General features: G+C 46.4%; 1 protein-coding gene across 3 annotated transcripts in view; it reads left to right on the top strand.

The window, feature by feature from the left end:
• The window catches only part of ZMAT4 (zinc finger matrin-type 4), a 370893-nt gene that overhangs the window by 150600 nt on the left and 198168 nt on the right, over positions 1-22125 (top strand). For all 3 annotated transcript variants that reach the window (XM_072129271.1, XM_072129269.1, XM_072129270.1), the window contains one exon: positions 8573-8732. In XM_072129271.1, coding sequence (XP_071985372.1) covers positions 8573-8732 — 160 coding nt within the window. The remainder of the gene's footprint in view (positions 1-8572; positions 8733-22125) is intronic.

Below are 22125 nucleotides of genomic sequence, written 5' to 3'. Positions count from 1 at the left end.
TGTCCTTGCTGTGACCAGCGCCTGAGCTCTCTGCTGTCCCTGCTGTGACCAGCGCCTGAGCTCTCTGCTGTCCCTGCTGTGACCAGCGCCTGAGCTCTCTGCTGTCCCTGCTGTGACCAGCCCCTGAGATCTCTGCTGTCCCTGCTGTGACCAGCGCCTGAGCTCTCTGCTGTCCCTGCTGTGACCAGCGCCTGAGCTCTCTGCTGTCCCTGCTGTGACCAGTGCCTGAGCTCTCTGCTGTCCCTGCTGTGACCAGCGCCTGAGCTCTCTGCTGTCCCTGCTGTGACCAGCGCCTGAGCTCTCTGCTGTCCCTGCTGTGCTCTGCTCCTGAGCTCTCTGCTGTCCCTGCTGTGACCAGTGCCTGAGCTCTCTGCTGTCCCTGCTGTGACCAGAGCCTGAGCTCTCTGCTGTCCCTGCTGTGACCAGCGCCTGAGCTCTCTGCTGTCCCTGCTGTGACCAGCACCTGAGCTCTCTGCTGTCCCTGCTGTGCCCAGCGCCTGAGCTCTCTGCTGTCCCTGCTGTGTTCTGCTCCTGAGCTCTCTGCTGTCCCTGCTGTGACCAGCGCCTGAGCTCTCTGCTGTCCCTGCTGTGACCAGCGCCTGAGCTCTCTGCTGTCCCTGCTGTGACCAGCGCCTGAGCTCTCTGCTGTCCCTGCTGTGACCAGTGCCTGAGCTCTCTGCTGTCCCTGCTGTGACCAGCGCCTGAGCTCTCTGCTGTCCCTGCTGTGACCAGCGCCTGAGCTCCCTGCTGTCCCTGCTGTGACCAGCGCCTGAGCTCTCTGCTGTCCCTGCTGTGACCAGCGCCTGAGCTCTCTGCTGTCCCTGCTGTGACCAGCGCCTGAGCTCTCTGCTGTCCCTGCTGTGACCAGCGCATGAGCTCGGCTATTCCACAGATTGACAGTTCTGATGCCTAGTATTGCAAATTATTTTCCCATTTATGCAACCTCCATGCCAAATGAAGAGGGAGTGTCCAGCAGTGCAGTGGGCCAGCTTAGGGCGTTTCTGCTCCGCAACTGCACACTTACTATAGCCTGCTACCATTCAAGTCTGAACAGTCGCTGATTGTATCCTCCTGATGTATCCAGCACAATGGAGGGACGGAGGGGCTTTCATCATATGTCAGCGAACAATGCAATGATGTCTGATAAATGTTCCCCATAGATTCTTCCATGTACCCCATCTCTTATTAACATACATTTGATAGTTTAGAAAGTAGGTGACCGATGGGAATATGACTGCACAATCTGACTACACAGCGTTAGTTTGTAGTCTGTAACCATGGAGATAAACAGTCTACATAAGAATTGGATCCCCAGTGGAGGATAATATTAGTAGAGAACTCGGTAAAGCCGGTGGACATCAACCTTTTAAATAGTTGTTGCTTAAATTCAATATTTATTTAGATAGATCCCTACCGTCACCTCGCAACAGCGATCACAAATTGGTATTTGGCAAAAGGGAGATTACAGACTGCACAATTCAGAACAAACACATTAGAGGTTGTTGTTTTTTTTGCTCGCTGTATAAATCGTTCCCGATTCATTTCTCTGTATTATTCACTACGACACTTTCACAGCTTGTGTCTGAAGTGCTCATAGTCGCAGATTCCTTACACCCAGGAAATGCCTCTGTGTTTGGTTTAGCCCCAATACTCAAAAACAGCTTTACAGCTTCTTTTTACCCAAGGGATCCTCTGATTGGTAGCTGAGTTGGGTCGATAGGTCCCGTCTGATCATGAGAAAGGAGGCCCCTTGTATCCCCATCTGCATGAAGTTTAGGTTGAGCAGGGTTGTCGCTGTTCCAACTTTTTGGACAGCAGTTGCAGTACGAAAGGACACCAGCCCAACGACTGTTGGAACCCCAGCTGTTGGCCCACTGAAAATTGGCAAGTGGCCGCGACCAATTTTACGTTTCGTCTCCATGCTATTACGGCACAGAATAAGTAGCTACTCCAGAGGGGTTGCAATATTGGCAAATACGGGAATGGGTCATTGAATAAGGTTTCCGAAAATGGTTTGAGGATAACTATAAGCACTTCTATCCCAGAGAGAACATTTTTGTTCCCTTTTCTTTAGGGGCTCATTTGTAGCAGGTTTATGCTTGTCCATAGGGAGATGTACAGGAGATGAGTTCCCCAATTGAATCAGTAGTAGGTAACTACTATGTAAGTCAACGTTTAATCCTTTAAGGTATGTCCAGATGGACGTGCAGTAGGTTTGTAGTCTCTGGATGATCCGCTGAATTCAGCTTTGCCAGTATTCAGCCTGAAATTTTATCAAATTTTAGCTTCATGCTAAAAACCAGTGCCCCACCTGACCATTGTTCGTGTTAATATTGTATTAATATTGTTGATGCAATTCCGCTTTATAGAGATGAATGGAGCTTGTTTGCCATGCACTGCCCATGGTCAGGAGCCATGTTTATCAACCTCTGGGCAACCTATTTAATGTCACATTTGCTCAGTGTCTTTCAACCTTACCAATGCAAAGATTACTATACCAATGCTACTGCAAAAGCCAGCCCAATTTCTCCTGCTTAATTCTATGATGGAAATTCAGTAGAGGAGCCGTCCAATCTGAACATATCTTTAAAAATCCATAAATTATGACTTTCAAGGCTCTGACATTGATTTACAGGACAGTAACCAATAGGTGTCACTAGAGAGACAATTCTCTTTTCCTTAAGAACTCATTTGCATGCCTTTCCCAGGGTGCATTGCCATTGTCCCGACACCCGTTGTAAACCGTTCCTTTCCAAGTAGAGTTGCCACGTCATAGATTCATGTGTGTATATAATTGTGCCGTCCTCTGCTTCTTCTACAGTTGTGCTGAGCATCCATCGCCCGTCCCACGTACTTGGAGAGACGTTCTTCTGTGTGCAGCAGTGGGATAGGTGATTGATGTGAGGGAGCATTTAGATACCGGCTGTTATACATTCCCGTTTATTGTACGCTGCACCCATGCGTTTCGCTTTATTATACCAAGACAAGTTCATCTCATGGAAATGATTCCTCTGCTAATTGTGAATTATTCATTAGATGATTGGGATCAATTGAGGTGGCAGGTTTACAGCTCCATGTAAGAGTTTTATGCCTTCCTCCGATAAATTATGGAGACATTTTTACACCAACATTTTGTCAGGATGGATATTTTCGGCGTCTGGCTTGGTGGTAATCACATTTTTGCTAATTTGTGATTCCTATTCCATCATCACTGGATATATACAGTATATACTGCCACTTACATACTTAATATACGAAATTCCCAGCCTATACCGGGACAAAGTCTCATTGGTGAATATGGAGGAGCATCAACAGGAAAATTTATAGCGCCATGTCTGTAGGGAGCAGAAGCGTAAATGTCAGTCATGGAGTCAAATAGACTGACAGGATGTGGCCGCGGCTTTTACTCTGCCTATAGCTTAACATCTACTTGTTTTACTGCTCTTCTATATCTTACAAGGACAGGCCTATACATGGACATCAATCATCCTTCTATATAGTGGTCTGAAACATCTTGCATTAGCAAATATGTTCTTTTCAAAGGTACAAGGCCTTGCAAAAGTATTCAACCCCCTTGAACTTTTCTACCCCTTGAGCTCCAGGCTCTTGGGGTATCAGGTCTTTATCAGTTTTGCACATCGAGAGACTGAAATTGTTCCAGTTCTTCCTTGGAGAACAGCTGGAGCTCAGGGAGGTTGGATGAAGTGTTTCGGAGCAGCAGTTTCTCGATTCGGGTCTGGATGTGACATGGCCATTTTTGCACCTGGATATTGTTATTTGTGAACCTTCCATTGTAGATTTTGCTTTACGTTTGGGATCATTGACTTGTTGGAAGATAATGCTCTGTCCCAGTCTCAGGTCTTTTGCAGACTCCAACAGGTTTTCTTCCAGAACGGACATGTATTTGGCTCAATCCATCTTCCGTCAATTTGAACCATGTTCCCTGTCCCTGCTGAAGAGAAGCACAAACCATGATGCTGCCCCCACCACGTGTGACAGTGGGGATGGTGCCCCAACCATGTGTGACAGTGGGGATGGTGCCCCAACCATGTGTGACAGTGGGGATGGTGCCCCCACCACGTGTGACAATGGGGATGGTGCCCCCACCATGTGTGACAGTGGGGATGGTGCCCCCACCATGTGTGACAGTGGGGATGCTGCCCCCACCATGTGTGACAGTGGGGATGGTGCCCGAACCATGTGTGACAGTGGGGATGGCGCCCCCACCATGTGTGACAGTGGGGATGGTGCCCGAACCATGTGTGACAGTGGATTGGATTTCGGTTTCATCTGACCAGAGCAATGTCCATATTGTGCTGCTTGCCCTTTTCTTTTCAGAGTTATGGTTTCCAGTTTGTAAAAAATCCTTCTCAGCAGCAGTGCAGTGGACGAAGATTATCCTCATCCTGTCTTTGACCTGAACCCGAGTCAAATTTAGACTGCTCACAGGTCCCATGATGCTTTGTGTTTCAAAATATATCATGATGAACAAGGGGCACTTACTCAGCATAATGTGCACATACAGCATGTATGTAGATGCGTTGAAAATGTAAGAAGTAGTAGAAACCAGCAGTGAAACAGTTACATGACGTTTTCATTCTGTGCAATAGGAGTTAGCAGCTCCCTCCTGTACACAAACTGAGAGAGCAGAAGGTGGAGAGGGACTGCAGAGGAAAATATGAAATAGCTTGAGGTGCAAAGAGAAAGTTTTGTAGAATCACAGATTGGGATTAAGCGACTGATGGGATTTTGTACATCCCTATTTTGTGTAGGAGACTTCTGAGTTTACCCAGCAGCCGACTCTCAGCTACACACTGAGAGCACTGTCACATGACCTCCCTCCTCCTCCCTCCAGAGAGAACAGGGAGCAGCAGCCCCTCTCCAATGTGATTCCTAAGAATTTTTCACAGGACTTATCAGCACAGCCTGGAGACACAGCTACTGCAGAGCCAGGCGAGACTGAGAAAGATAGCTAAGAAACTGCTGAGAATCAGGATAATAGGCAAATTTATTCTACATCCCAAGAGCTATTGATTTATGGAAAATAAAAATTATCAGAGTTGCGCTTAAAGGGCATTTGCAGAGAATGGTCGCCTATAGGCCCAGCAGACTTGGATGGTCTAAATGGTTCTTTTCTCCATATGAAAATTGATTATGATTGAGCCGTCTGGCTTCACTATTGAAGATTACCTCCTGGAGGGGACATGGATGTTCCCACCACAAAGTACACTTAGACTTGGTCAGATTGGGTCTAGTATATAGTGATCTGAAACTGTGTGTGTGTGGGGGGGGGGGGGGGGGAGGGTTGCTGCAAAATTGAGCATTTCTTTTTGTAGTAAACAGCTAGTAAATTTGTTGCTAGAAGGACTTTCCAGGAAGTTCCCCCTGGACTGCAGATATGTATCACATAGGAAGAGTAGAAGGTCACGAAGGAGAGCTGGCAACAGGAAGAGTAGAAGGCCATGGAGGAGTGCTGGCAACAGGAAGAGTAGAAGGTCATGGAGAAGAGCTAGCAACAGGAAGAGTAGAAGGTCATGGAGAAGAGCTAGCAACAGGAAGAGTAGAAGGTCATGGAGAAGAGCTGGCTACAGGAAGAGTAGAAGGTCATGGAGAAGAGCTGGCTACAGGAAGAGTAGAAGGTCATGGAGAAGAGCTGGCTACAGGAAGAGTAGAAGGTCATGGAGAAGAGCTAGCAACAGGAAGAGTAGAAGGTCATGGAGAAGAGCTGGCAACAGGAAGAGTAGAAGGCCATGGAGGAGAGCTGGCAACAGGAAGAGTAGAAGGTCATGGAGAAGAGCTAGCAACAGGAAGAGTAGAAGGTCATGGAGAAGAGCTAGCAACAGGAAGAGTAGAAGGTCATGGAGAAGAGCTGGCTACAGGAAGAGTAGAAGGTCACGGTGGAGAGCTGGCTACAGGAAGAGTAGAAGGTCATGGAGAAGAGCTAGCAACAGGAAGAGTAGAAGGTCACGAAGGAGAGCTAGCAACAGGAAGAGTAGAAGGTCACGAAGGAGAGCTAGCAACAGGAAGAGTAGAAGGTCACGAAGGAGAGATGGCAACAGGAAGAGTAGAAGGTCATGGAGAAGAGCTGGCTACAGGAAGAGTAGAAGGTCACGGAGAAGAGCTGGCTACAGGAAGAGTAGAAGGTCATGGAGAAGAGCTGGCAACAGGAAGAGTAGAAGGTCATTGAGAAGAGCTAGCAACAGGAAGAGTAGAAGGTCATGGAGAAGAGCTGGCTACAGGAAGAGTAGAAGGTCATGGAGAAGAGCTGGCTACAGGAAGAGTAGAAGGTCACGGTGGAGAGCTGGCAACAGGAAGAGTAGAAGGTCATGGAGAAGAGCTGGCAACAGGAAGAGTAGAAGGTCATGGAGAAAAGCTGGCAACAGGAAGAGTAGAAGGTCATGGAGAAGAGCTGGCAACAGGAAGAGGAGAAGGTCATGGAGAAGAGCTGGCAACAGGAAGAGTAGAAGGTCATGGAGAAGAGCTGGCAACAGGAAGAGTAGAAGGTCATGGAGAAGAGCGGGCAATAGGAAAAGTAGAAGGTCATGAAAAAGAGCTGGCAACAGGAAGAGTAGAAGGTCATGGAGAAGAGCTGCCAACAGGAAGAGTAGAAGGTCATGGAGAAGAGCTGGCTACAGGAAGAGTAGAAGGTCATGGAGAAGAGCTGGCAACAGGAAGAGTAGAAGGTCATGGAGAAGAGCTGGCAACAGGAAGAGGAGAAGGTCATGGAGAAGAGCTGGCAACAGGAAGAGTAGAAGGTCATGGAGAAGAGCGGGCAACAGTCATGGAGAAGAGCTGACAACAGGAAGAGTAGAAGGTCATGGAGAAGAGCGGGCAATAGGAAAAGTAGAAGGTCATGAAAAAGAGCTGGCAACAGGAAGAGTAGAAGGTCATGGGGAAGAGCTGGCAACAGGAAGAGTAGAAGGTCATGGAGAAGAGCTGGCAACAGGAAGAGTAGAAGGTCATGGAGAAGAGCTGGCTACAGGAAGAGTAGAAGGTCATGGAGAAGAGCTGGCTACAGGAAGAGTAGAAGGTCATGGAGAAGAGCTGGCAACAGGAAGAGTAGAAGGTCATGGAGAAGAGCTGGCAACAGGAAGAGTAGAAGGTCATGGAGAAGAGCTGGCAACAGGAAGAGTAGAAGGTCATGGAGAAGAGCTGGCAACAGGAAGAGGAGAAGGTCATGGAGAAGAGCTGGCAACAGGAAGAGTAGAAGGTCATGGAGAAGAGCTGGCAACAGGAAGAGTAGAAGGTCATGGAGAAGAGCGGGCAATAGGAAAAGTAGAAGGTCATGAAAAAGAGCTGGCAACAGGAAGAGTAGAAGGTCATGGAGAAGAGCTGCCAACAGGAAGAGTAGAAGGTCATGGAGAAGAGCTGGCTACAGGAAGAGTAGAAGGTCATGGAGAAGAGCTGGCAACAGGAAGAGTAGAAGGTCATGGAGAAGAGCTGGCAACAGGAAGAGGAGAAGGTCATGGAGAAGAGCTGGCAACAGGAAGAGTAGAAGGTCATGGAGAAGAGCGGGCAACAGTCATGGAGAAGAGCTGACAACAGGAAGAGTAGAAGGTCATGGAGAAGAGCGGGCAATAGGAAAAGTAGAAGGTCATGAAAAAGAGCTGGCAACAGGAAGAGTAGAAGGTCATGGGGAAGAGCTGGCAACAGGAAGAGTAGAAGGTCATGGAGAAGAGCTGGCAACAGGAAGAGTAGAAGGTCATGGAGAAGAGCTGGCTACAGGAAGAGTAGAAGGTCATGGAGAAGAGCTGGCTACAGGAAGAGTAGAAGGTCATGGAGAAGAGCTGGCAACAGGAAGAGTAGAAGGTCATGGAGAAGAGCTGGCAACAGGAAGAGTAGAAGGTCATGGAGAAGAGCTGGCAACAGGAAGAGTAGAAGGTCATGGAGAAGAGCTGGCAACAGGAAGAGGAGAAGGTCATGGAGAAGAGCTGGCAACAGGAAGAGGAGAAGGTCATGGAGAAGAGCTGGCAACAGGAAGAGTAGAAGGTCATGGAGAAGAGCGGGCAACAGTCATGGAGAAGAGCTGACAACAGGAAGAGTAGAAGGTCATGGAGAAGAGCGGGCAATAGGAAAAGTAGAAGGTCATGAAAAAGAGCTGGCAACAGGAAGAGTAGAAGGTCATGGGGAAGAGCTGGCAACAGGAAGAGTAGAAGGTCATGGAGAAGAGCTGGCAACAGGAAGAGTAGAAGGTCATGGAGAAGAGCTGGCTACAGGAAGAGTAGAAGGTCATGGAGAAGAGCTGGCAACAGGAATAACGTAAAGCTTTTGGCAATTAGCTTACCACTAATAAAATTAAATGTTTTAAAGTTACTGCAATGTGTTGAACGTAAAGGTCCTGGCTTATGGGACTATTGCCGTCATCGTGTTATGTGGTCTTGCGCACGTTTACAGTCATTATATGGAGGGATGTCCTGCCACCTCATGACTGGTGGCTAAATTTGCTCGAGCCTTCTCTGGAGAGGTGTTGGCCTTATAATATCTATGTAGACTCCTGCCAACAAAATATGTGCATAATATATGCGTAATACTATATCATGTAATTTATGGTCTTTTCTTATCATCCAAACAGGAAAGCGATGAGACCGAAGTGGACAAAAATAAATGCTGTACCCTCTGCAATATGTTCTTCACATCTGCAATTGTGGCCGAATCCCACTATCAGGGGAAGACACACGCAAAAAGGGTTAAACTTGTGCTCGGAGAGACAGCAGACATCCCTGCCCGAGCAGGTAAGAGAAAGTATCTAGCAATTCTACAACATATCTGTGGAAGTAGATGTGTCCGGTATAACTGGAGCTCCAGTAAGGTCAAGGACTAGAGAGATCCTGTACAAAATGCTGAATGACATAACTTAGGTCCTGGCCGCTGTTCCTCTGATTATTTTGGTGTTTGTTATACTAAAATGTGTCCACCAGCTCCAAAGATATGGCACACAAAAGATTATATGTGATTTATCTCATCCTCGTCAAGAGGGCAGTAACCTATTACCTCCCCATCGATGGCCAAGAGCTGATCATTGCCCCCCCCCCCCCCCTGCACACCTGTAGATATGTTAAGATAAGAGGAAAGATGGGGAAGGACATATCTGTGCATTGTAGTTGGTCAGCTTTGTGCAGATCTTCATTTTTCGGCTGGCCCCAGTGTTTATTTTTTGGGTGTGCATGGGAATAATTTCACTTGGAACCAACAGATCCCAATGTGCCTATTGCAATCAGTCTATGGTCATGGGGATGGATTTCACGAACCCCAACAATTCAAAGAATGTAGGGGTACCACCTGTGATACTCCCGTAGTTTTTGCTGCCCCAACTAACTACAGGCAGTCCCCGGATTACGTACACGATAGGTTCTGTAGGTTTGTTCTTAAGTTAAAATTTGTATGTAAGTCAGAACCTCTGGTTGTAACTTCAACCAGAATTTTTTTGGTCTCTGTGACAATTGGATTTTAAAAATGTTGGGTTGTCATAAGAATCAGGATTAACACTAAAGCTTCATTACAGACACCTGTGATATCTGTTACAGCTGATCATTGTAGCCTAAGGATAAAATACAGTAATTTAACAATATCCAGAGGTCCGTTTTGGGTCGTCTGTAAGTCGGTGTGTTCTTAAGTAGGGGGCCGCCTGTACTGTGCTGAAAATCTGCAGCACACATCAGTACAAGTAATTGTGTTAGGCTGCAGCTTCCTACAGAACCTCATGGGCAGGACCCAGCATTGCAGAGAAAAGCAATTATTGGCTGTAGCTTCCTGCAGAACCTAGTGGGCATGACCAAGAATTGCAGGGAATCACAGTGATTGGGCAGGCTGTAGCTTCCTGGAGAACCTAGTGGGCATGACCAAGAATTGCAGGAAATCACAGTGATTGGGCAGGCTGTAGCTTCCTGGAGAACCTAGTGGGCATGACCAAGAATTGCAGGAAATCACAGTGATTGGGCAGGCTGTAGCTTCCTGGAGAACCTAGTGGGCATGACCAAGAATTGCAGGAAATCACAGTGATTAGGCAGGCTGTAGCTTCCTGGAGAACCTAGTGGGCATGACCAAGAATTGCAGGAAATCACAGTGATTGGGCAGGCTGTAGCTTCCTGGAGAACCTAGTGGGCATGACCAAGAATTGCAGGAAATCACAGTGATTAGGCAGGCTGTAGCTTCCTGAAGAACCTAGTGGGCATGGCCAAGAATTGCAGGGAATCACAGTGATTGGGCAGGCTGTAGCTTCCTGGAGAACCTAGTGGGCATGACCAAGAATTGCAGGGAATCACAGTGATTGGGCAGGCTGTAGCTTCCTGCAGAACCTAGTGGGCATGACCAAGAATTGCAGGAAATCACAGTGATTGGGCAGGCTGTAGCTTCCTGGAGAACCTAGTGGGCATGACCAAGAATTGCAGGGAATCACAGTGATTGGGCAGGCTGTAGCTTCCTGCAGAACCTAGTGGGCATGACCAAGAATTGCAGGGAATCACAGTGATTGGGCAGGCTGTAGCTTCCTGGAGAACCTAGTGGGCATGACCAAGAATTGCAGGAGATCACAGTGATTGGGCAGGCTGTAGCTTCCTGGAGAACCTAGTGGGCATGACCAAGAATTGCAGGAGATCACAGTGATTGGGCAGGCTGTAGCTTCCTGGAGAACCTAGTGGGCATGACCAAGAATTGCAGGAGATCACAGTGATTGGGCAGGCTGTAGCTTCCTGGAGAACCTAGTGGGCATGACCAAGAATTGCAGGAAATCACAGTGATTGGGCAGGCTGTAGCTTCCTGGAGAACCTAGTGGGCATGACCAAGAATTGCAGGAAATCACAGTGATTGGGCAGGCTGTAGCTTCCTGGAGAACCTAGTGGGCATGACCAAGAATTGCAGGGAATCACAGTGATTGGGCAGGCTGTAGCTTCCTGGAGAACCTAGTGGGCATGACCAAGAATTGCAGGAAATCACAGTGATTGGGCAGGCTGTAGCTTCCTGGAGAACCTAGTGGGCATGACCAAGAATTGCAGGAAATCACAGTGATTGGGCAGGCTGTAGCTTCCTGGAGAACCTAGTGGGTATGACCAAGAATTGCAGGAAATCACAGTGATTGGGCAGGCTGTAGCTTCCTGAAGAACCTAGTGGGCATGACCAAGAATTGCAGGGAATCACAGTGATTGGGCAGGCTGTAGCTTCCTGGAGAACATGAGGGGCAAGGCCAAGCATTCCAATGAAAAGCAATGATTGGTGGAAATGGGCATGTCGTAGCTTCCTGTTGAATCTTAGGGCAGGGCTAAGCATTGTAGAGGAAAGCAGTGATTGGTGGAAATGGGGCAAGCTGTGGCTTCCTGTAGACCCTAGTGGGTAGGACTAAGCATTGCCTGGGCAAGCAGGGATTGGTGGGAACCCCAGAGGTTATTCTGCTACTGATCATAAAGTGATGACCTATGCTTGAGAGATGTTATCATCTTATGCAACCAGTTATGTTCTGATATTTGCTGTTGTCTTTTATGTATTGTCTGTTATATAATATTCCCTTTGAGTGTTTGCTATATTCCACCCTTGTCTGTAGCCCTGGAGCCCGGTACAGATAGTTTAGGTTTACTTGTTGACGTTTGGCAGGGAGAACTGTACAGATTTGTCTCCCGGCCTTAAATGTAACAGGACTGATACTGCAAGAAAGCCAAGACTGCACATGACTCTTCATTGCTGAAAGCTCTGGGAGATGAAGGACGTGCCGGCCGGCCAAGTAGGGCATTTGGCCCGGACGCTGTTTAATTCAGTGGATAGCTGGTGCTAAATCAAGTCGCTTATCAATACTCATTTAAAATGGAGACAACAAAAGTTCACTGCGGCGTTCGCTTCATCGATCTTATTTTTTTATATTTCTTGTAACATAAAAAATGTGACCAAAAATCCTATTATTCTCATTAAGGAGCGATCTCAGGAAGCCTCAACTATTGCAGTCATCGTTGCCCTTCAATGGCCAGATAGAGTTCCCTATGACAGCCAGAGAAGTAATGATGTATAGTGGCCAGATAAATAGTCCCTTATACCATCATATAGGGGCACATTTACTTACCCGATCCAGTCGCATCCCGCGGCGCATTGTCCGACGCTGATTCGGTCTGCCGGGATTCACTAAGGTTGTGCGCCCGATATCCTGCATCCAAGGTCCACCGGAGTTCACCTTCTTCATCCAGGTGCATGTGAGTGCTTGACCTTGCGACACAAATTCTTTTTAAAATTCCGTGGTTTCTCCAAATCCGTCGGGTTGTCCGACGGCCACGCCCCCCCCCTACGGTATAGTCCTGTATACCACCATATAGTGTTCAGATAAATAGTCCCGTATACCACCATATAGTGATCAGATAAATAGTCCCGTATACCACCATATAGTGTTCAGATAAATAGTCCCATATACCACCATATAATGTTCAGATAAATAGTCCTGTATACCACCATATAGTGCTCAGATAAATAGTCCTGTATACCACCATATAGTGTTCAGATAAATAGTCCCGTATACCACCCTATAGTGTTCAGATAAATAGTCCCGTATACCACCATATAGTGCTCAGATAAATAGTCCTGTATACCACCAGGCTGGGCAGGCTGTAGCTTCCTGGAGAACCTAGTGGGCATGACCAAGAATTGCAGGAAATCACAGTGATTAGGCAGGCTGTAGCTTCCTGGAGAACCTAGTGGGCATGACCAAGAATTGCAGGAAATCACAGTGATTGGGCAGGCTGTAGCTTCCTGGAGAACCTAGTGGGCATGACCAAGAATTGCAGGAAATCACAGTGATTAGGCAGGCTGTAGCTTCCTGAAGAACCTAGTGGGCATGGCCAAGAATTGCAGGGAATCACAGTGATTGGGCAGGCTGTAGCTTCCTGCAGAACCTAGTGGGCATGACCAAGAATTGCAGGGAATCACAGTGATTGGGCAGGCTGTAGCTTCCTGGAGAACCTAGTGGGCATGACCAAGAATTGCAGGAAATCACAGTGATTGGGCAGGCTGTAGCTTCCTGCAGAACCTAGTGGGCATGACCAAGAATTGCAGGGAATCACAGTGATTGGGCAGGCTGTAGCTTCCTGGAGAACCTAGTGGGCATGACCAAGAATTGCAGGAAATCACAGTGATTGGGCAGGCTGTAGCTTCCTGGAGAACCTAGTGGGCATGACCAAGAATTGCAGGGAATCACAGTGATTGGGCAGGCTGTAGCTTCCTGCAGAACCTAGTGGGCATGACCAAGAATTGCAGGAAATCACAGTGATTGGGCAGGCTGTAGCTTCCTGGAGAACCTAGTGGGCATGACCAAGAATTGCAGGGAATCACAGTGATTGGGCAGGCTGTAGCTTCCTGCAGAACCTAGTGGGCATGACCAAGAATTGCAGGGAATCACAGTGATTGGGCAGGCTGTAGCTTCCTGGAGAACCTAGTGGGCATGACCAAGAATTGCAGGAGATCACAGTGATTGGGCAGGCTGTAGCTTCCTGGAGAACCTAGTGGGCATGACCAAGAATTGCAGGAGATCACAGTGATTGGGCAGGCTGTAGCTTCCTGGAGAACCTAGTGGGCATGACCAAGAATTGCAGGAGATCACAGTGATTGGGCAGGCTGTAGCTTCCTGGAGAACCTAGTGGGCATGACCAAGAATTGCAGGAAATCACAGTGATTGGGCAGGCTGTAGCTTCCTGGAGAACCTAGTGGGCATGACCAAGAATTGCAGGAAATCACAGTGATTGGGCAGGCTGTAGCTTCCTGGAGAACCTAGTGGGCATGACCAAGAATTGCAGGGAATCACAGTGATTGGGCAGGCTGTAGCTTCCTGGAGAACCTAGTGGGCATGACCAAGAATTGCAGGAAATCACAGTGATTGGGCAGGCTGTAGCTTCCTGGAGAACCTAGTGGGCATGACCAAGAATTGCAGGAAATCACAGTGATTGGGCAGGCTGTAGCTTCCTGGAGAACCTAGTGGGTATGACCAAGAATTGCAGGAAATCACAGTGATTGGGCAGGCTGTAGCTTCCTGAAGAACCTAGTGGGCATGACCAAGAATTGCAGGGAATCACAGTGATTGGGCAGGCTGTAGCTTCCTGGAGAACATGAGGGGCAAGGCCAAGCATTCCAATGAAAAGCAATGATTGGTGGAAATGGGCATGTCGTAGCTTCCTGTTGAATCTTAGGGCAGGGCTAAGCATTGTAGAGGAAAGCAGTGATTGGTGGAAATGGGGCAAGCTGTGGCTTCCTGTAGACCCTAGTGGGTAGGACTAAGCATTGCCTGGGCAAGCAGGGATTGGTGGGAACCCCAGAGGTTATTCTGCTACTGATCATAAAGTGATGACCTATGCTTGAGAGATGTTATCATCTTATGCAACCAGTTATGTTCTGATATTTGCTGTTGTCTTTTATGTATTGTCTGTTATATAATATTCCCTTTGAGTGTTTGCTATATTCCACCCTTGTCTGTAGCCCTGGAGCCCGGTACAGATAGTTTAGGTTTACTTGTTGACGTTTGGCAGGGAGAACTGTACAGATTTGTCTCCCGGCCTTAAATGTAACAGGACTGATACTGCAAGAAAGCCAAGACTGCACATGACTCTTCATTGCTGAAAGCTCTGGGAGATGAAGGACGTGCCGGCCGGCCAAGTAGGGCATTTGGCCCGGACGCTGTTTAATTCAGTGGATAGCTGGTGCTAAATCAAGTCGCTTATCAATACTCATTTAAAATGGAGACAACAAAAGTTCACTGCGGCGTTCGCTTCATCGATCTTATTTTTTTATATTTCTTGTAACATAAAAAATGTGACCAAAAATCCTATTATTCTCATTAAGGAGCGATCTCAGGAAGCCTCAACTATTGCAGTCATCGTTGCCCTTCAATGGCCAGATAGAGTTCCCTATGACAGCCAGAGAAGTAATGATGTATAGTGGCCAGATAAATAGTCCCTTATACCATCATATAGGGGCACATTTACTTACCCGATCCAGTCGCATCCCGCGGCGCATTGTCCGACGCTGATTCGGTCTGCCGGGATTCACTAAGGTTGTGCGCCCGATATCCTGCATCCAAGGTCCACCGGAGTTCACCTTCTTCATCCAGGTGCATGTGAGTGCTTGACCTTGCGACACAAATTCTTTTTAAAATTCCGTGGTTTCTCCAAATCCGTCGGGTTGTCCGACGGCCACGCCCCCCCCCTACGGTATAGTCCTGTATACCACCATATAGTGTTCAGATAAATAGTCCCGTATACCACCATATAGTGATCAGATAAATAGTCCCGTATACCACCATATAGTGTTCAGATAAATAGTCCCATATACCACCATATAATGTTCAGATAAATAGTCCTGTATACCACCATATAGTGCTCAGATAAATAGTCCTGTATACCACCATATAGTGTTCAGATAAATAGTCCCGTATACCACCCTATAGTGTTCAGATAAATAGTCCCGTATACCACCATATAGTGCTCAGATAAATAGTCCTGTATACCACCAGGCTGGGCAGGCTGTAGCTTCCTGGAGAACCTAGTGGGCATGACCAAGAATTGCAGGAAATCACAGTGATTAGGCAGGCTGTAGCTTCCTGGAGAACCTAGTGGGCATGACCAAGAATTGCAGGAAATCACAGTGATTGGGCAGGCTGTAGCTTCCTGGAGAACCTAGTGGGCATGACCAAGAATTGCAGGAAATCACAGTGATTAGGCAGGCTGTAGCTTCCTGAAGAACCTAGTGGGCATGGCCAAGAATTGCAGGGAATCACAGTGATTGGGCAGGCTGTAGCTTCCTGGAGAACCTAGTGGGCATGACCAAGAATTGCAGGGAATCACAGTGATTGGGCAGGCTGTAGCTTCCTGCAGAACCTAGTGGGCATGACCAAGAATTGCAGGAAATCACAGTGATTGGGCAGGCTGTAGCTTCCTGGAGAACCTAGTGGGCATGACCAAGAATTGCAGGGAATCACAGTGATTGGGCAGGCTGTAGCTTCCTGCAGAACCTAGTGGGCATGACCAAGAATTGCAGGGAATCACAGTGATTGGGCAGGCTGTAGCTTCCTGGAGAACCTAGTGGGCATGACCAAGAATTGCAGGAGATCACAGTGATTGGGCAGGCTGTAGCTTCCTGGAGAACCTAGTGGGCATGACCAAGAATTGCAGGAGATCACAGTGATTGGGCAGGCTGTAGCTTCCTGGAGAACCTAGTGGGCATGACCAAGAATTGCAGGAGATCACAGTGATTGGGCAGGCTGTAGCTTCCTGGAGAACCTAGTGGGCATGACCAAGAATTGCAGGAAATCACAGTGATTGGGCAGGCTGTAGCTTCCTGGAGAACCTAGTGGGCATGACCAAGAATTGCAGGAAATCACAGTGATTGGGCAGGCTGTAGCTTCCTGGAGAACCTAGTGGGCATGACCAAGAATTGCAGGGAATCACAGTGATTGGGCAGGCTGTAGCTTCCTGGAGAACCTAGTGGGCATGACCAAGAATTGCAGGAAATCACAGTGATTGGGCAGGCTGTAGCTTCCTGGAGAACCTAGTGGGCATGACCAAGAATTGCAGGAAATCACAGTGATTGGGCAGGCTGTAGCTTCCTGGAGAACCTAGTGGGTATGACCAAGAATTGCAGGAAATCACAGTGATTGGGCAGGCTGTAGCTTCCTGAAGAACCTAGTGGGCATGACCAAGAATTGCAGGGAATCACAGTGATTGGGCAGGCTGTAGCTTCCTGGAGAACATGAGGGGCAAGGCCAAGCATTCCAATGAAAAGCAATGATTGGTGGAAATGGGCATGTCGTAGCTTCCTGTTGAATCTTAGGGCAGGGCTAAGCATTGTAGAGGAAAGCAGTGATTGGTGGAAATGGGGCAAGCTGTGGCTTCCTGTAGACCCTAGTGGGTAGGACTAAGCATTGCCTGGGCAAGCAGGGATTGGTGGGAACCCCAGAGGTTATTCTGCTACTGATCATAAAGTGATGACCTATGCTTGAGAGATGTTATCATCTTATGCAACCAGTTATGTTCTGATATTTGCTGTTGTCTTTTATGTATTGTCTGTTATATAATATTCCCTTTGAGTGTTTGCTATATTCCACCCTTGTCTGTAGCCCTGGAGCCCGGTACAGATAGTTTAGGTTTACTTGTTGACGTTTGGCAGGGAGAACTGTACAGATTTGTCTCCCGGCCTTAAATGTAACAGGACTGATACTGCAAGAAAGCCAAGACTGCACATGACTCTTCATTGCTGAAAGCTCTGGGAGATGAAGGACGTGCCGGCCGGCCAAGTAGGGCATTTGGCCCGGACGCTGTTTAATTCAGTGGATAGCTGGTGCTAAATCAAGTCGCTTATCAATACTCATTTAAAATGGAGACAACAAAAGTTCACTGCGGCGTTCGCTTCATCGATCTTATTTTTTTATATTTCTTGTAACATAAAAAATGTGACCAAAAATCCTATTATTCTCATTAAGGAGCGATCTCAGGAAGCCTCAACTATTGCAGTCATCGTTGCCCTTCAATGGCCAGATAGAGTTCCCTATGACAGCCAGAGAAGTAATGATGTATAGTGGCCAGATAAATAGTCCCTTATACCATCATATAGGGGCACATTTACTTACCCGATCCAGTCGCATCCCGCGGCGCATTGTCCGACGCTGATTCGGTCTGCCGGGATTCACTAAGGTTGTGCGCCCGATATCCTGCATCCAAGCTCCACCGGAGTTCACCTTCTTCATCCAGGTGCATGTGAGTGCTTGACCTTGCGACACAAATTCTTTTTAAAATTCCGTGGTTTCTCCAAATCCGTCGGGTTGTCCGACGGCCACGCCCCCCCCCTACGGTATAGTCCTGTATACCACCATATAGTGTTCAGATAAATAGTCCCGTATACCACCATATAGTGATCAGATAAATAGTCCCGTATACCACCATATAGTGTTCAGATAAATAGTCCCGTATACCACCATATAGTGTTCAGATAAATAGTCCCATATACCACCATATAATGTTCAGATAAATAGTCCTGTATACCACCATATAGTGCTCAGATAAATAGTCCTGTATACCACCATATAGTGTTCAGATAAATAGTCCCGTATACCACCCTATAGTGTTCAGATAAATAGTCCCGTATACCACCATATAGTGCTCAGATAAATAGTCCTGTATACCACCATATAGTGTTCAGATAAATAGTCCCGTATACCACCATATAGTGTTCAGATAAATAGTCCCGTATACCACCATATAGTGCTCAGATAAATAGTCCTGTATACCACCATATAGTGTTCAGATAAATAGTCCTGTATACCACCATATAGTGATCAGATAAATAGTCCCGTATACCACCATATAGTGTTCAGATAAATAGTCCCGTATACCACCATATAGTGTTCAGATAAATAGTCCCATATACCACCATATAATGTTCAGATAAATAGTCCTGTATACCACCATATAGTGCTCAGATAAATAGTCCTGTATACCACCATATAGTGTTCAGATAAATAGTCCCGTATACCACCCTATAGTGTTCAGATAAATAGTCCCGTATACCACCATATAGTGCTCAGATAAATAGTCCTGTATACCACCATATAGTGTTCAGATAAATAGTCCCGTATACCACCATATAGTGTTCAGATAAATAGTCCCGTATACCACCATATAGTGCTCAGATAAATAGTCCTGTATACCACCATATAGTGTTCAGATAAATAGTCCTGTATACCACCATATAGTGTTCAGATAAATAGTCCTGTATACCACCATATAGTGCTCAGATAAATAGTCCCGTATACCACCATATAGTGTTCAGATAAATAGTCCCGTATACCACCATATAGTGTTCAGATAAATAGTCCTGTATACCACCATATAGTGTTCAGATAAATAGTCCCATATACCAGCATATAGTGTTCAGATAAATAGTCCTGTATACCACCATATAGTGTTCAGATAAATAGTCCCGTATACCACCATATAGTGCTCAGATAAATAGTCCTGTATACCACCATATAGTGTTCAGATAAATAGTCCTGTATACCACCATATAGTGTTCAGATAAATAGTCCCGTATACCACCATATAGTGCCCAGATAAATAATCCCGTATACCACCATATAGTGCCCAGATAAATAATCCCGTATACCACCATATAGTGCCCAGATAAATAATCCCGTATACCACCATATAGTGCTCAGATAAATAGTCCTGTATACCACCATATAGTGCTCAGATAAATAGTCCCGTATACCACCATATAGTGTTCAGATAAATAGTCCCGTATACCACCATATAGTGTTCAGATAAATAGTCCCATATACCAGCATATAGTGTTCAGATAAATAGTCCCGTATACCACCATATAGTGCCCAGATAAATAGTCCCGTATACCACCATATAGTGTTCAGATAAATAGTCCCGTATACCACCATATAGTGCTCAGATAAATAGTCCTGTATACCACCATATAGTGTTCAGATAAATAGTCCTGTATACCACCATATAGTGCTCAGATATATAGTCCTGTATACCACCATATAGTGCTCAGATAAATAGTCCTGTATACCACCATATAGTGCTCAGATAAATAGTCCTGTATACCACCATATAGTGCTCAGATAAATATTCCCGTATACCACCATATAGTGCTCAGATAAATAGTCCTGTATACCACCATATAGTGCCCAGATAAATAATCCCGTATACCACCATATAGTGCTCAGATAAATATTCCCGTATACCACCATATAGTGCTCAGATAAATAGTCCTGTATACCACCATATAGTGCTCAGATAAATATTCCCGTATACCACCATATAGTGCTCAGATAAATAGTCCTATATACCACCATATAGTGCTCAGATAAATAGTCCTGTATACCACCATATAGTGTTCAGATAAATAGTCCTGTATACCACCATATAGTGCTCAGATAAAGTTCCCTGAATCCTCCATATGATTGAAGCACCAGCGCCCAGGATTACGGTCCATATACAATGTAATGGGCGTCACTCGTAGACTCTGGAGCTACATTCCTGGAGAGATCGGGGAGCTTCTAGTCATTCATTCTCTCATTTTCTGGGGTTCCCAGTGCTGAGACCCTCATCAGTCTAACACTTGTGTCATATCCTTTGGATAGGCAGTAAGTGGCCGCAGTGGGACCACCCCTTCACATACTCTATCCGCCGCGCTCCGTCTCTAAATAGTCCACTCCGAAGAAAGAAGCCGGAGCATCAGCTGCGCTTCAGAGGAACACAATGACTCAAAGTGATCCACCGGGAATAAGCAGCATATGGACTGCATTTAGCCAATTTGTTCTTGTTCTACCGAATATAATTCTCTTCTTTTTCCTTATGTAACCAGGACAACAATAGAAAAAAACTTCAATCTGTGAGAACAATAGATACGTACAATGTTTTGATTCTGGCTGCATTGGAGTAAACTTTTTGACACCAACTTTTTAGTTTGCCACCCGCTTCTGCACATAAGAGGGTGAACGAGCCTTGGACAGCACCTTGGGTAAATACTTTTCCATTACAGTAATTATGTCCTGGCCATAATAATGGGATTTGTGGCTGGAATATTTATCAACGTGTGGATGAAAGGTGTAGGGGGGGGCAGAGGTTTTTGGGAATATACCTGGTTCTAACGGCAATCTGGTGCTTCACCCTCTGATGGACATGTTACCTTAGTGGCAGACATGATGTTGGGGCCAAATCTTAATGGCACATCACAGGTGGCTTATGGGGAGCAGAAGGACCTGGGGAATGGGCATCACCACTGGAGTCAGGGGTGCCCTCTGGAGATAATGGTTTCCTCTGTTGCCCCCCAAAAAACTGTCCTTCTGTAAAGGTAAAAACTATGGTGGCTAACCTATAACATGCGTGTCAAAGGCTGCACTCCAAAAAGTTTTTTTGCTGACATATTGGGTAGGGCAACTCTCCTGCAGAGAGCGTGGCAAAGTCTCCTTCGCCAACAGAGGTAAGATGGACGCTGCCCCGGCTACACTACCTGACATCATCAGCATCCGCAGGTGGTGCAACTCTACTGCTGAGAGTGCATTACGAACAGCGGCCATCCCTCCTCCGCTGGTCCAGCAGTGAAGCCACAGCTCACACTAAATTTATTGTGGACTTGCACCCAGAAAGCTGCCCTGTCAGCCTCAGACAGCGGGACCAAGGTCCATTCCAGTGTCTACAGGGGGATAGGAGGGTCATCTCAGGTGTGTGCGCTCTTGCCAAAATCTCAACTTGCTACCAGTTCACCCACCACACCTACCACTGAGGGAAGAGATGTTTTTGTTGTTAGCGCTTCAAATATCACAACATTTTAGAAATTTCCAAAAGTGACACCACCTGAGTTGTCCCCAGATTTTTGTTTTGTTACCACCGATTCACAACGAATCCCCAGAATGTATGCAGTGTCCAGTTTCACTGCAGCGCCCCCGCAGGAGAAATAGAACATTACACCTTTTGTTTTACATTCTTTTTAATAAATACTGTTTTTATATAATTTTTTGTCTTTATGGTTTCCGTCGTTGTATAAACCACAGATGAGCGATTCTAGAATACTCAATACTTTGTGAATGGAAACCTCTATTAGTAGCCACGAAGAGCACATTTATTTGGATTTTCATGAGGGTCCCTCAATGGCCCTTGAATTATTCCAGGTATATTTCTCCATGGCCTTTGCTATATGTAAATGACGTCGGAACAAAAATTCTACTTGTACTTTATTAAAACGACTGAAATATGAAAGTTGTTCCAGCGAAGGATCATAGTTCACAATTATCTCTGCCGAGTTCTATGCTAATCCGGGAACCTGCCGACACTCCTGTCTCCCGGGGTGGGTGTAAAAACCATAAAGTCCTGTTTTTGTAATAAAATTATTTTTTGGGGTCAGCTTCCATGACAGCACTTGTTGGATAATGACGCTCAGCTCCTTGGATGAGACGGCCTCGAATATTTTATACAAAATGACTAATATGCGAAGTAGCCGCCGCCTGTTCCCGGGGCCAAGATTCCTCAAACCTTCTCTTACATAAGAAGGACTTTTCTTAGAATTTGCAGCTCTTTGGGCTCCTGCTCTTCTTTTGGATCTTTTGTTCTGTTATTCTGGTTGAGGTTCTTGTTAGTTATTCATTCCACACACATTGAT

This window comes from Engystomops pustulosus, chromosome 11 (genome assembly GCF_040894005.1).
Source record: "Engystomops pustulosus chromosome 11, aEngPut4.maternal, whole genome shotgun sequence".
Classification (NCBI taxonomy): domain Eukaryota; kingdom Metazoa; phylum Chordata; class Amphibia; order Anura; family Leptodactylidae; genus Engystomops; species Engystomops pustulosus.
The sequence above is the reverse complement of the archived record's forward strand: the minus strand, read 5'-3'. Positions and strand labels throughout refer to the sequence as shown.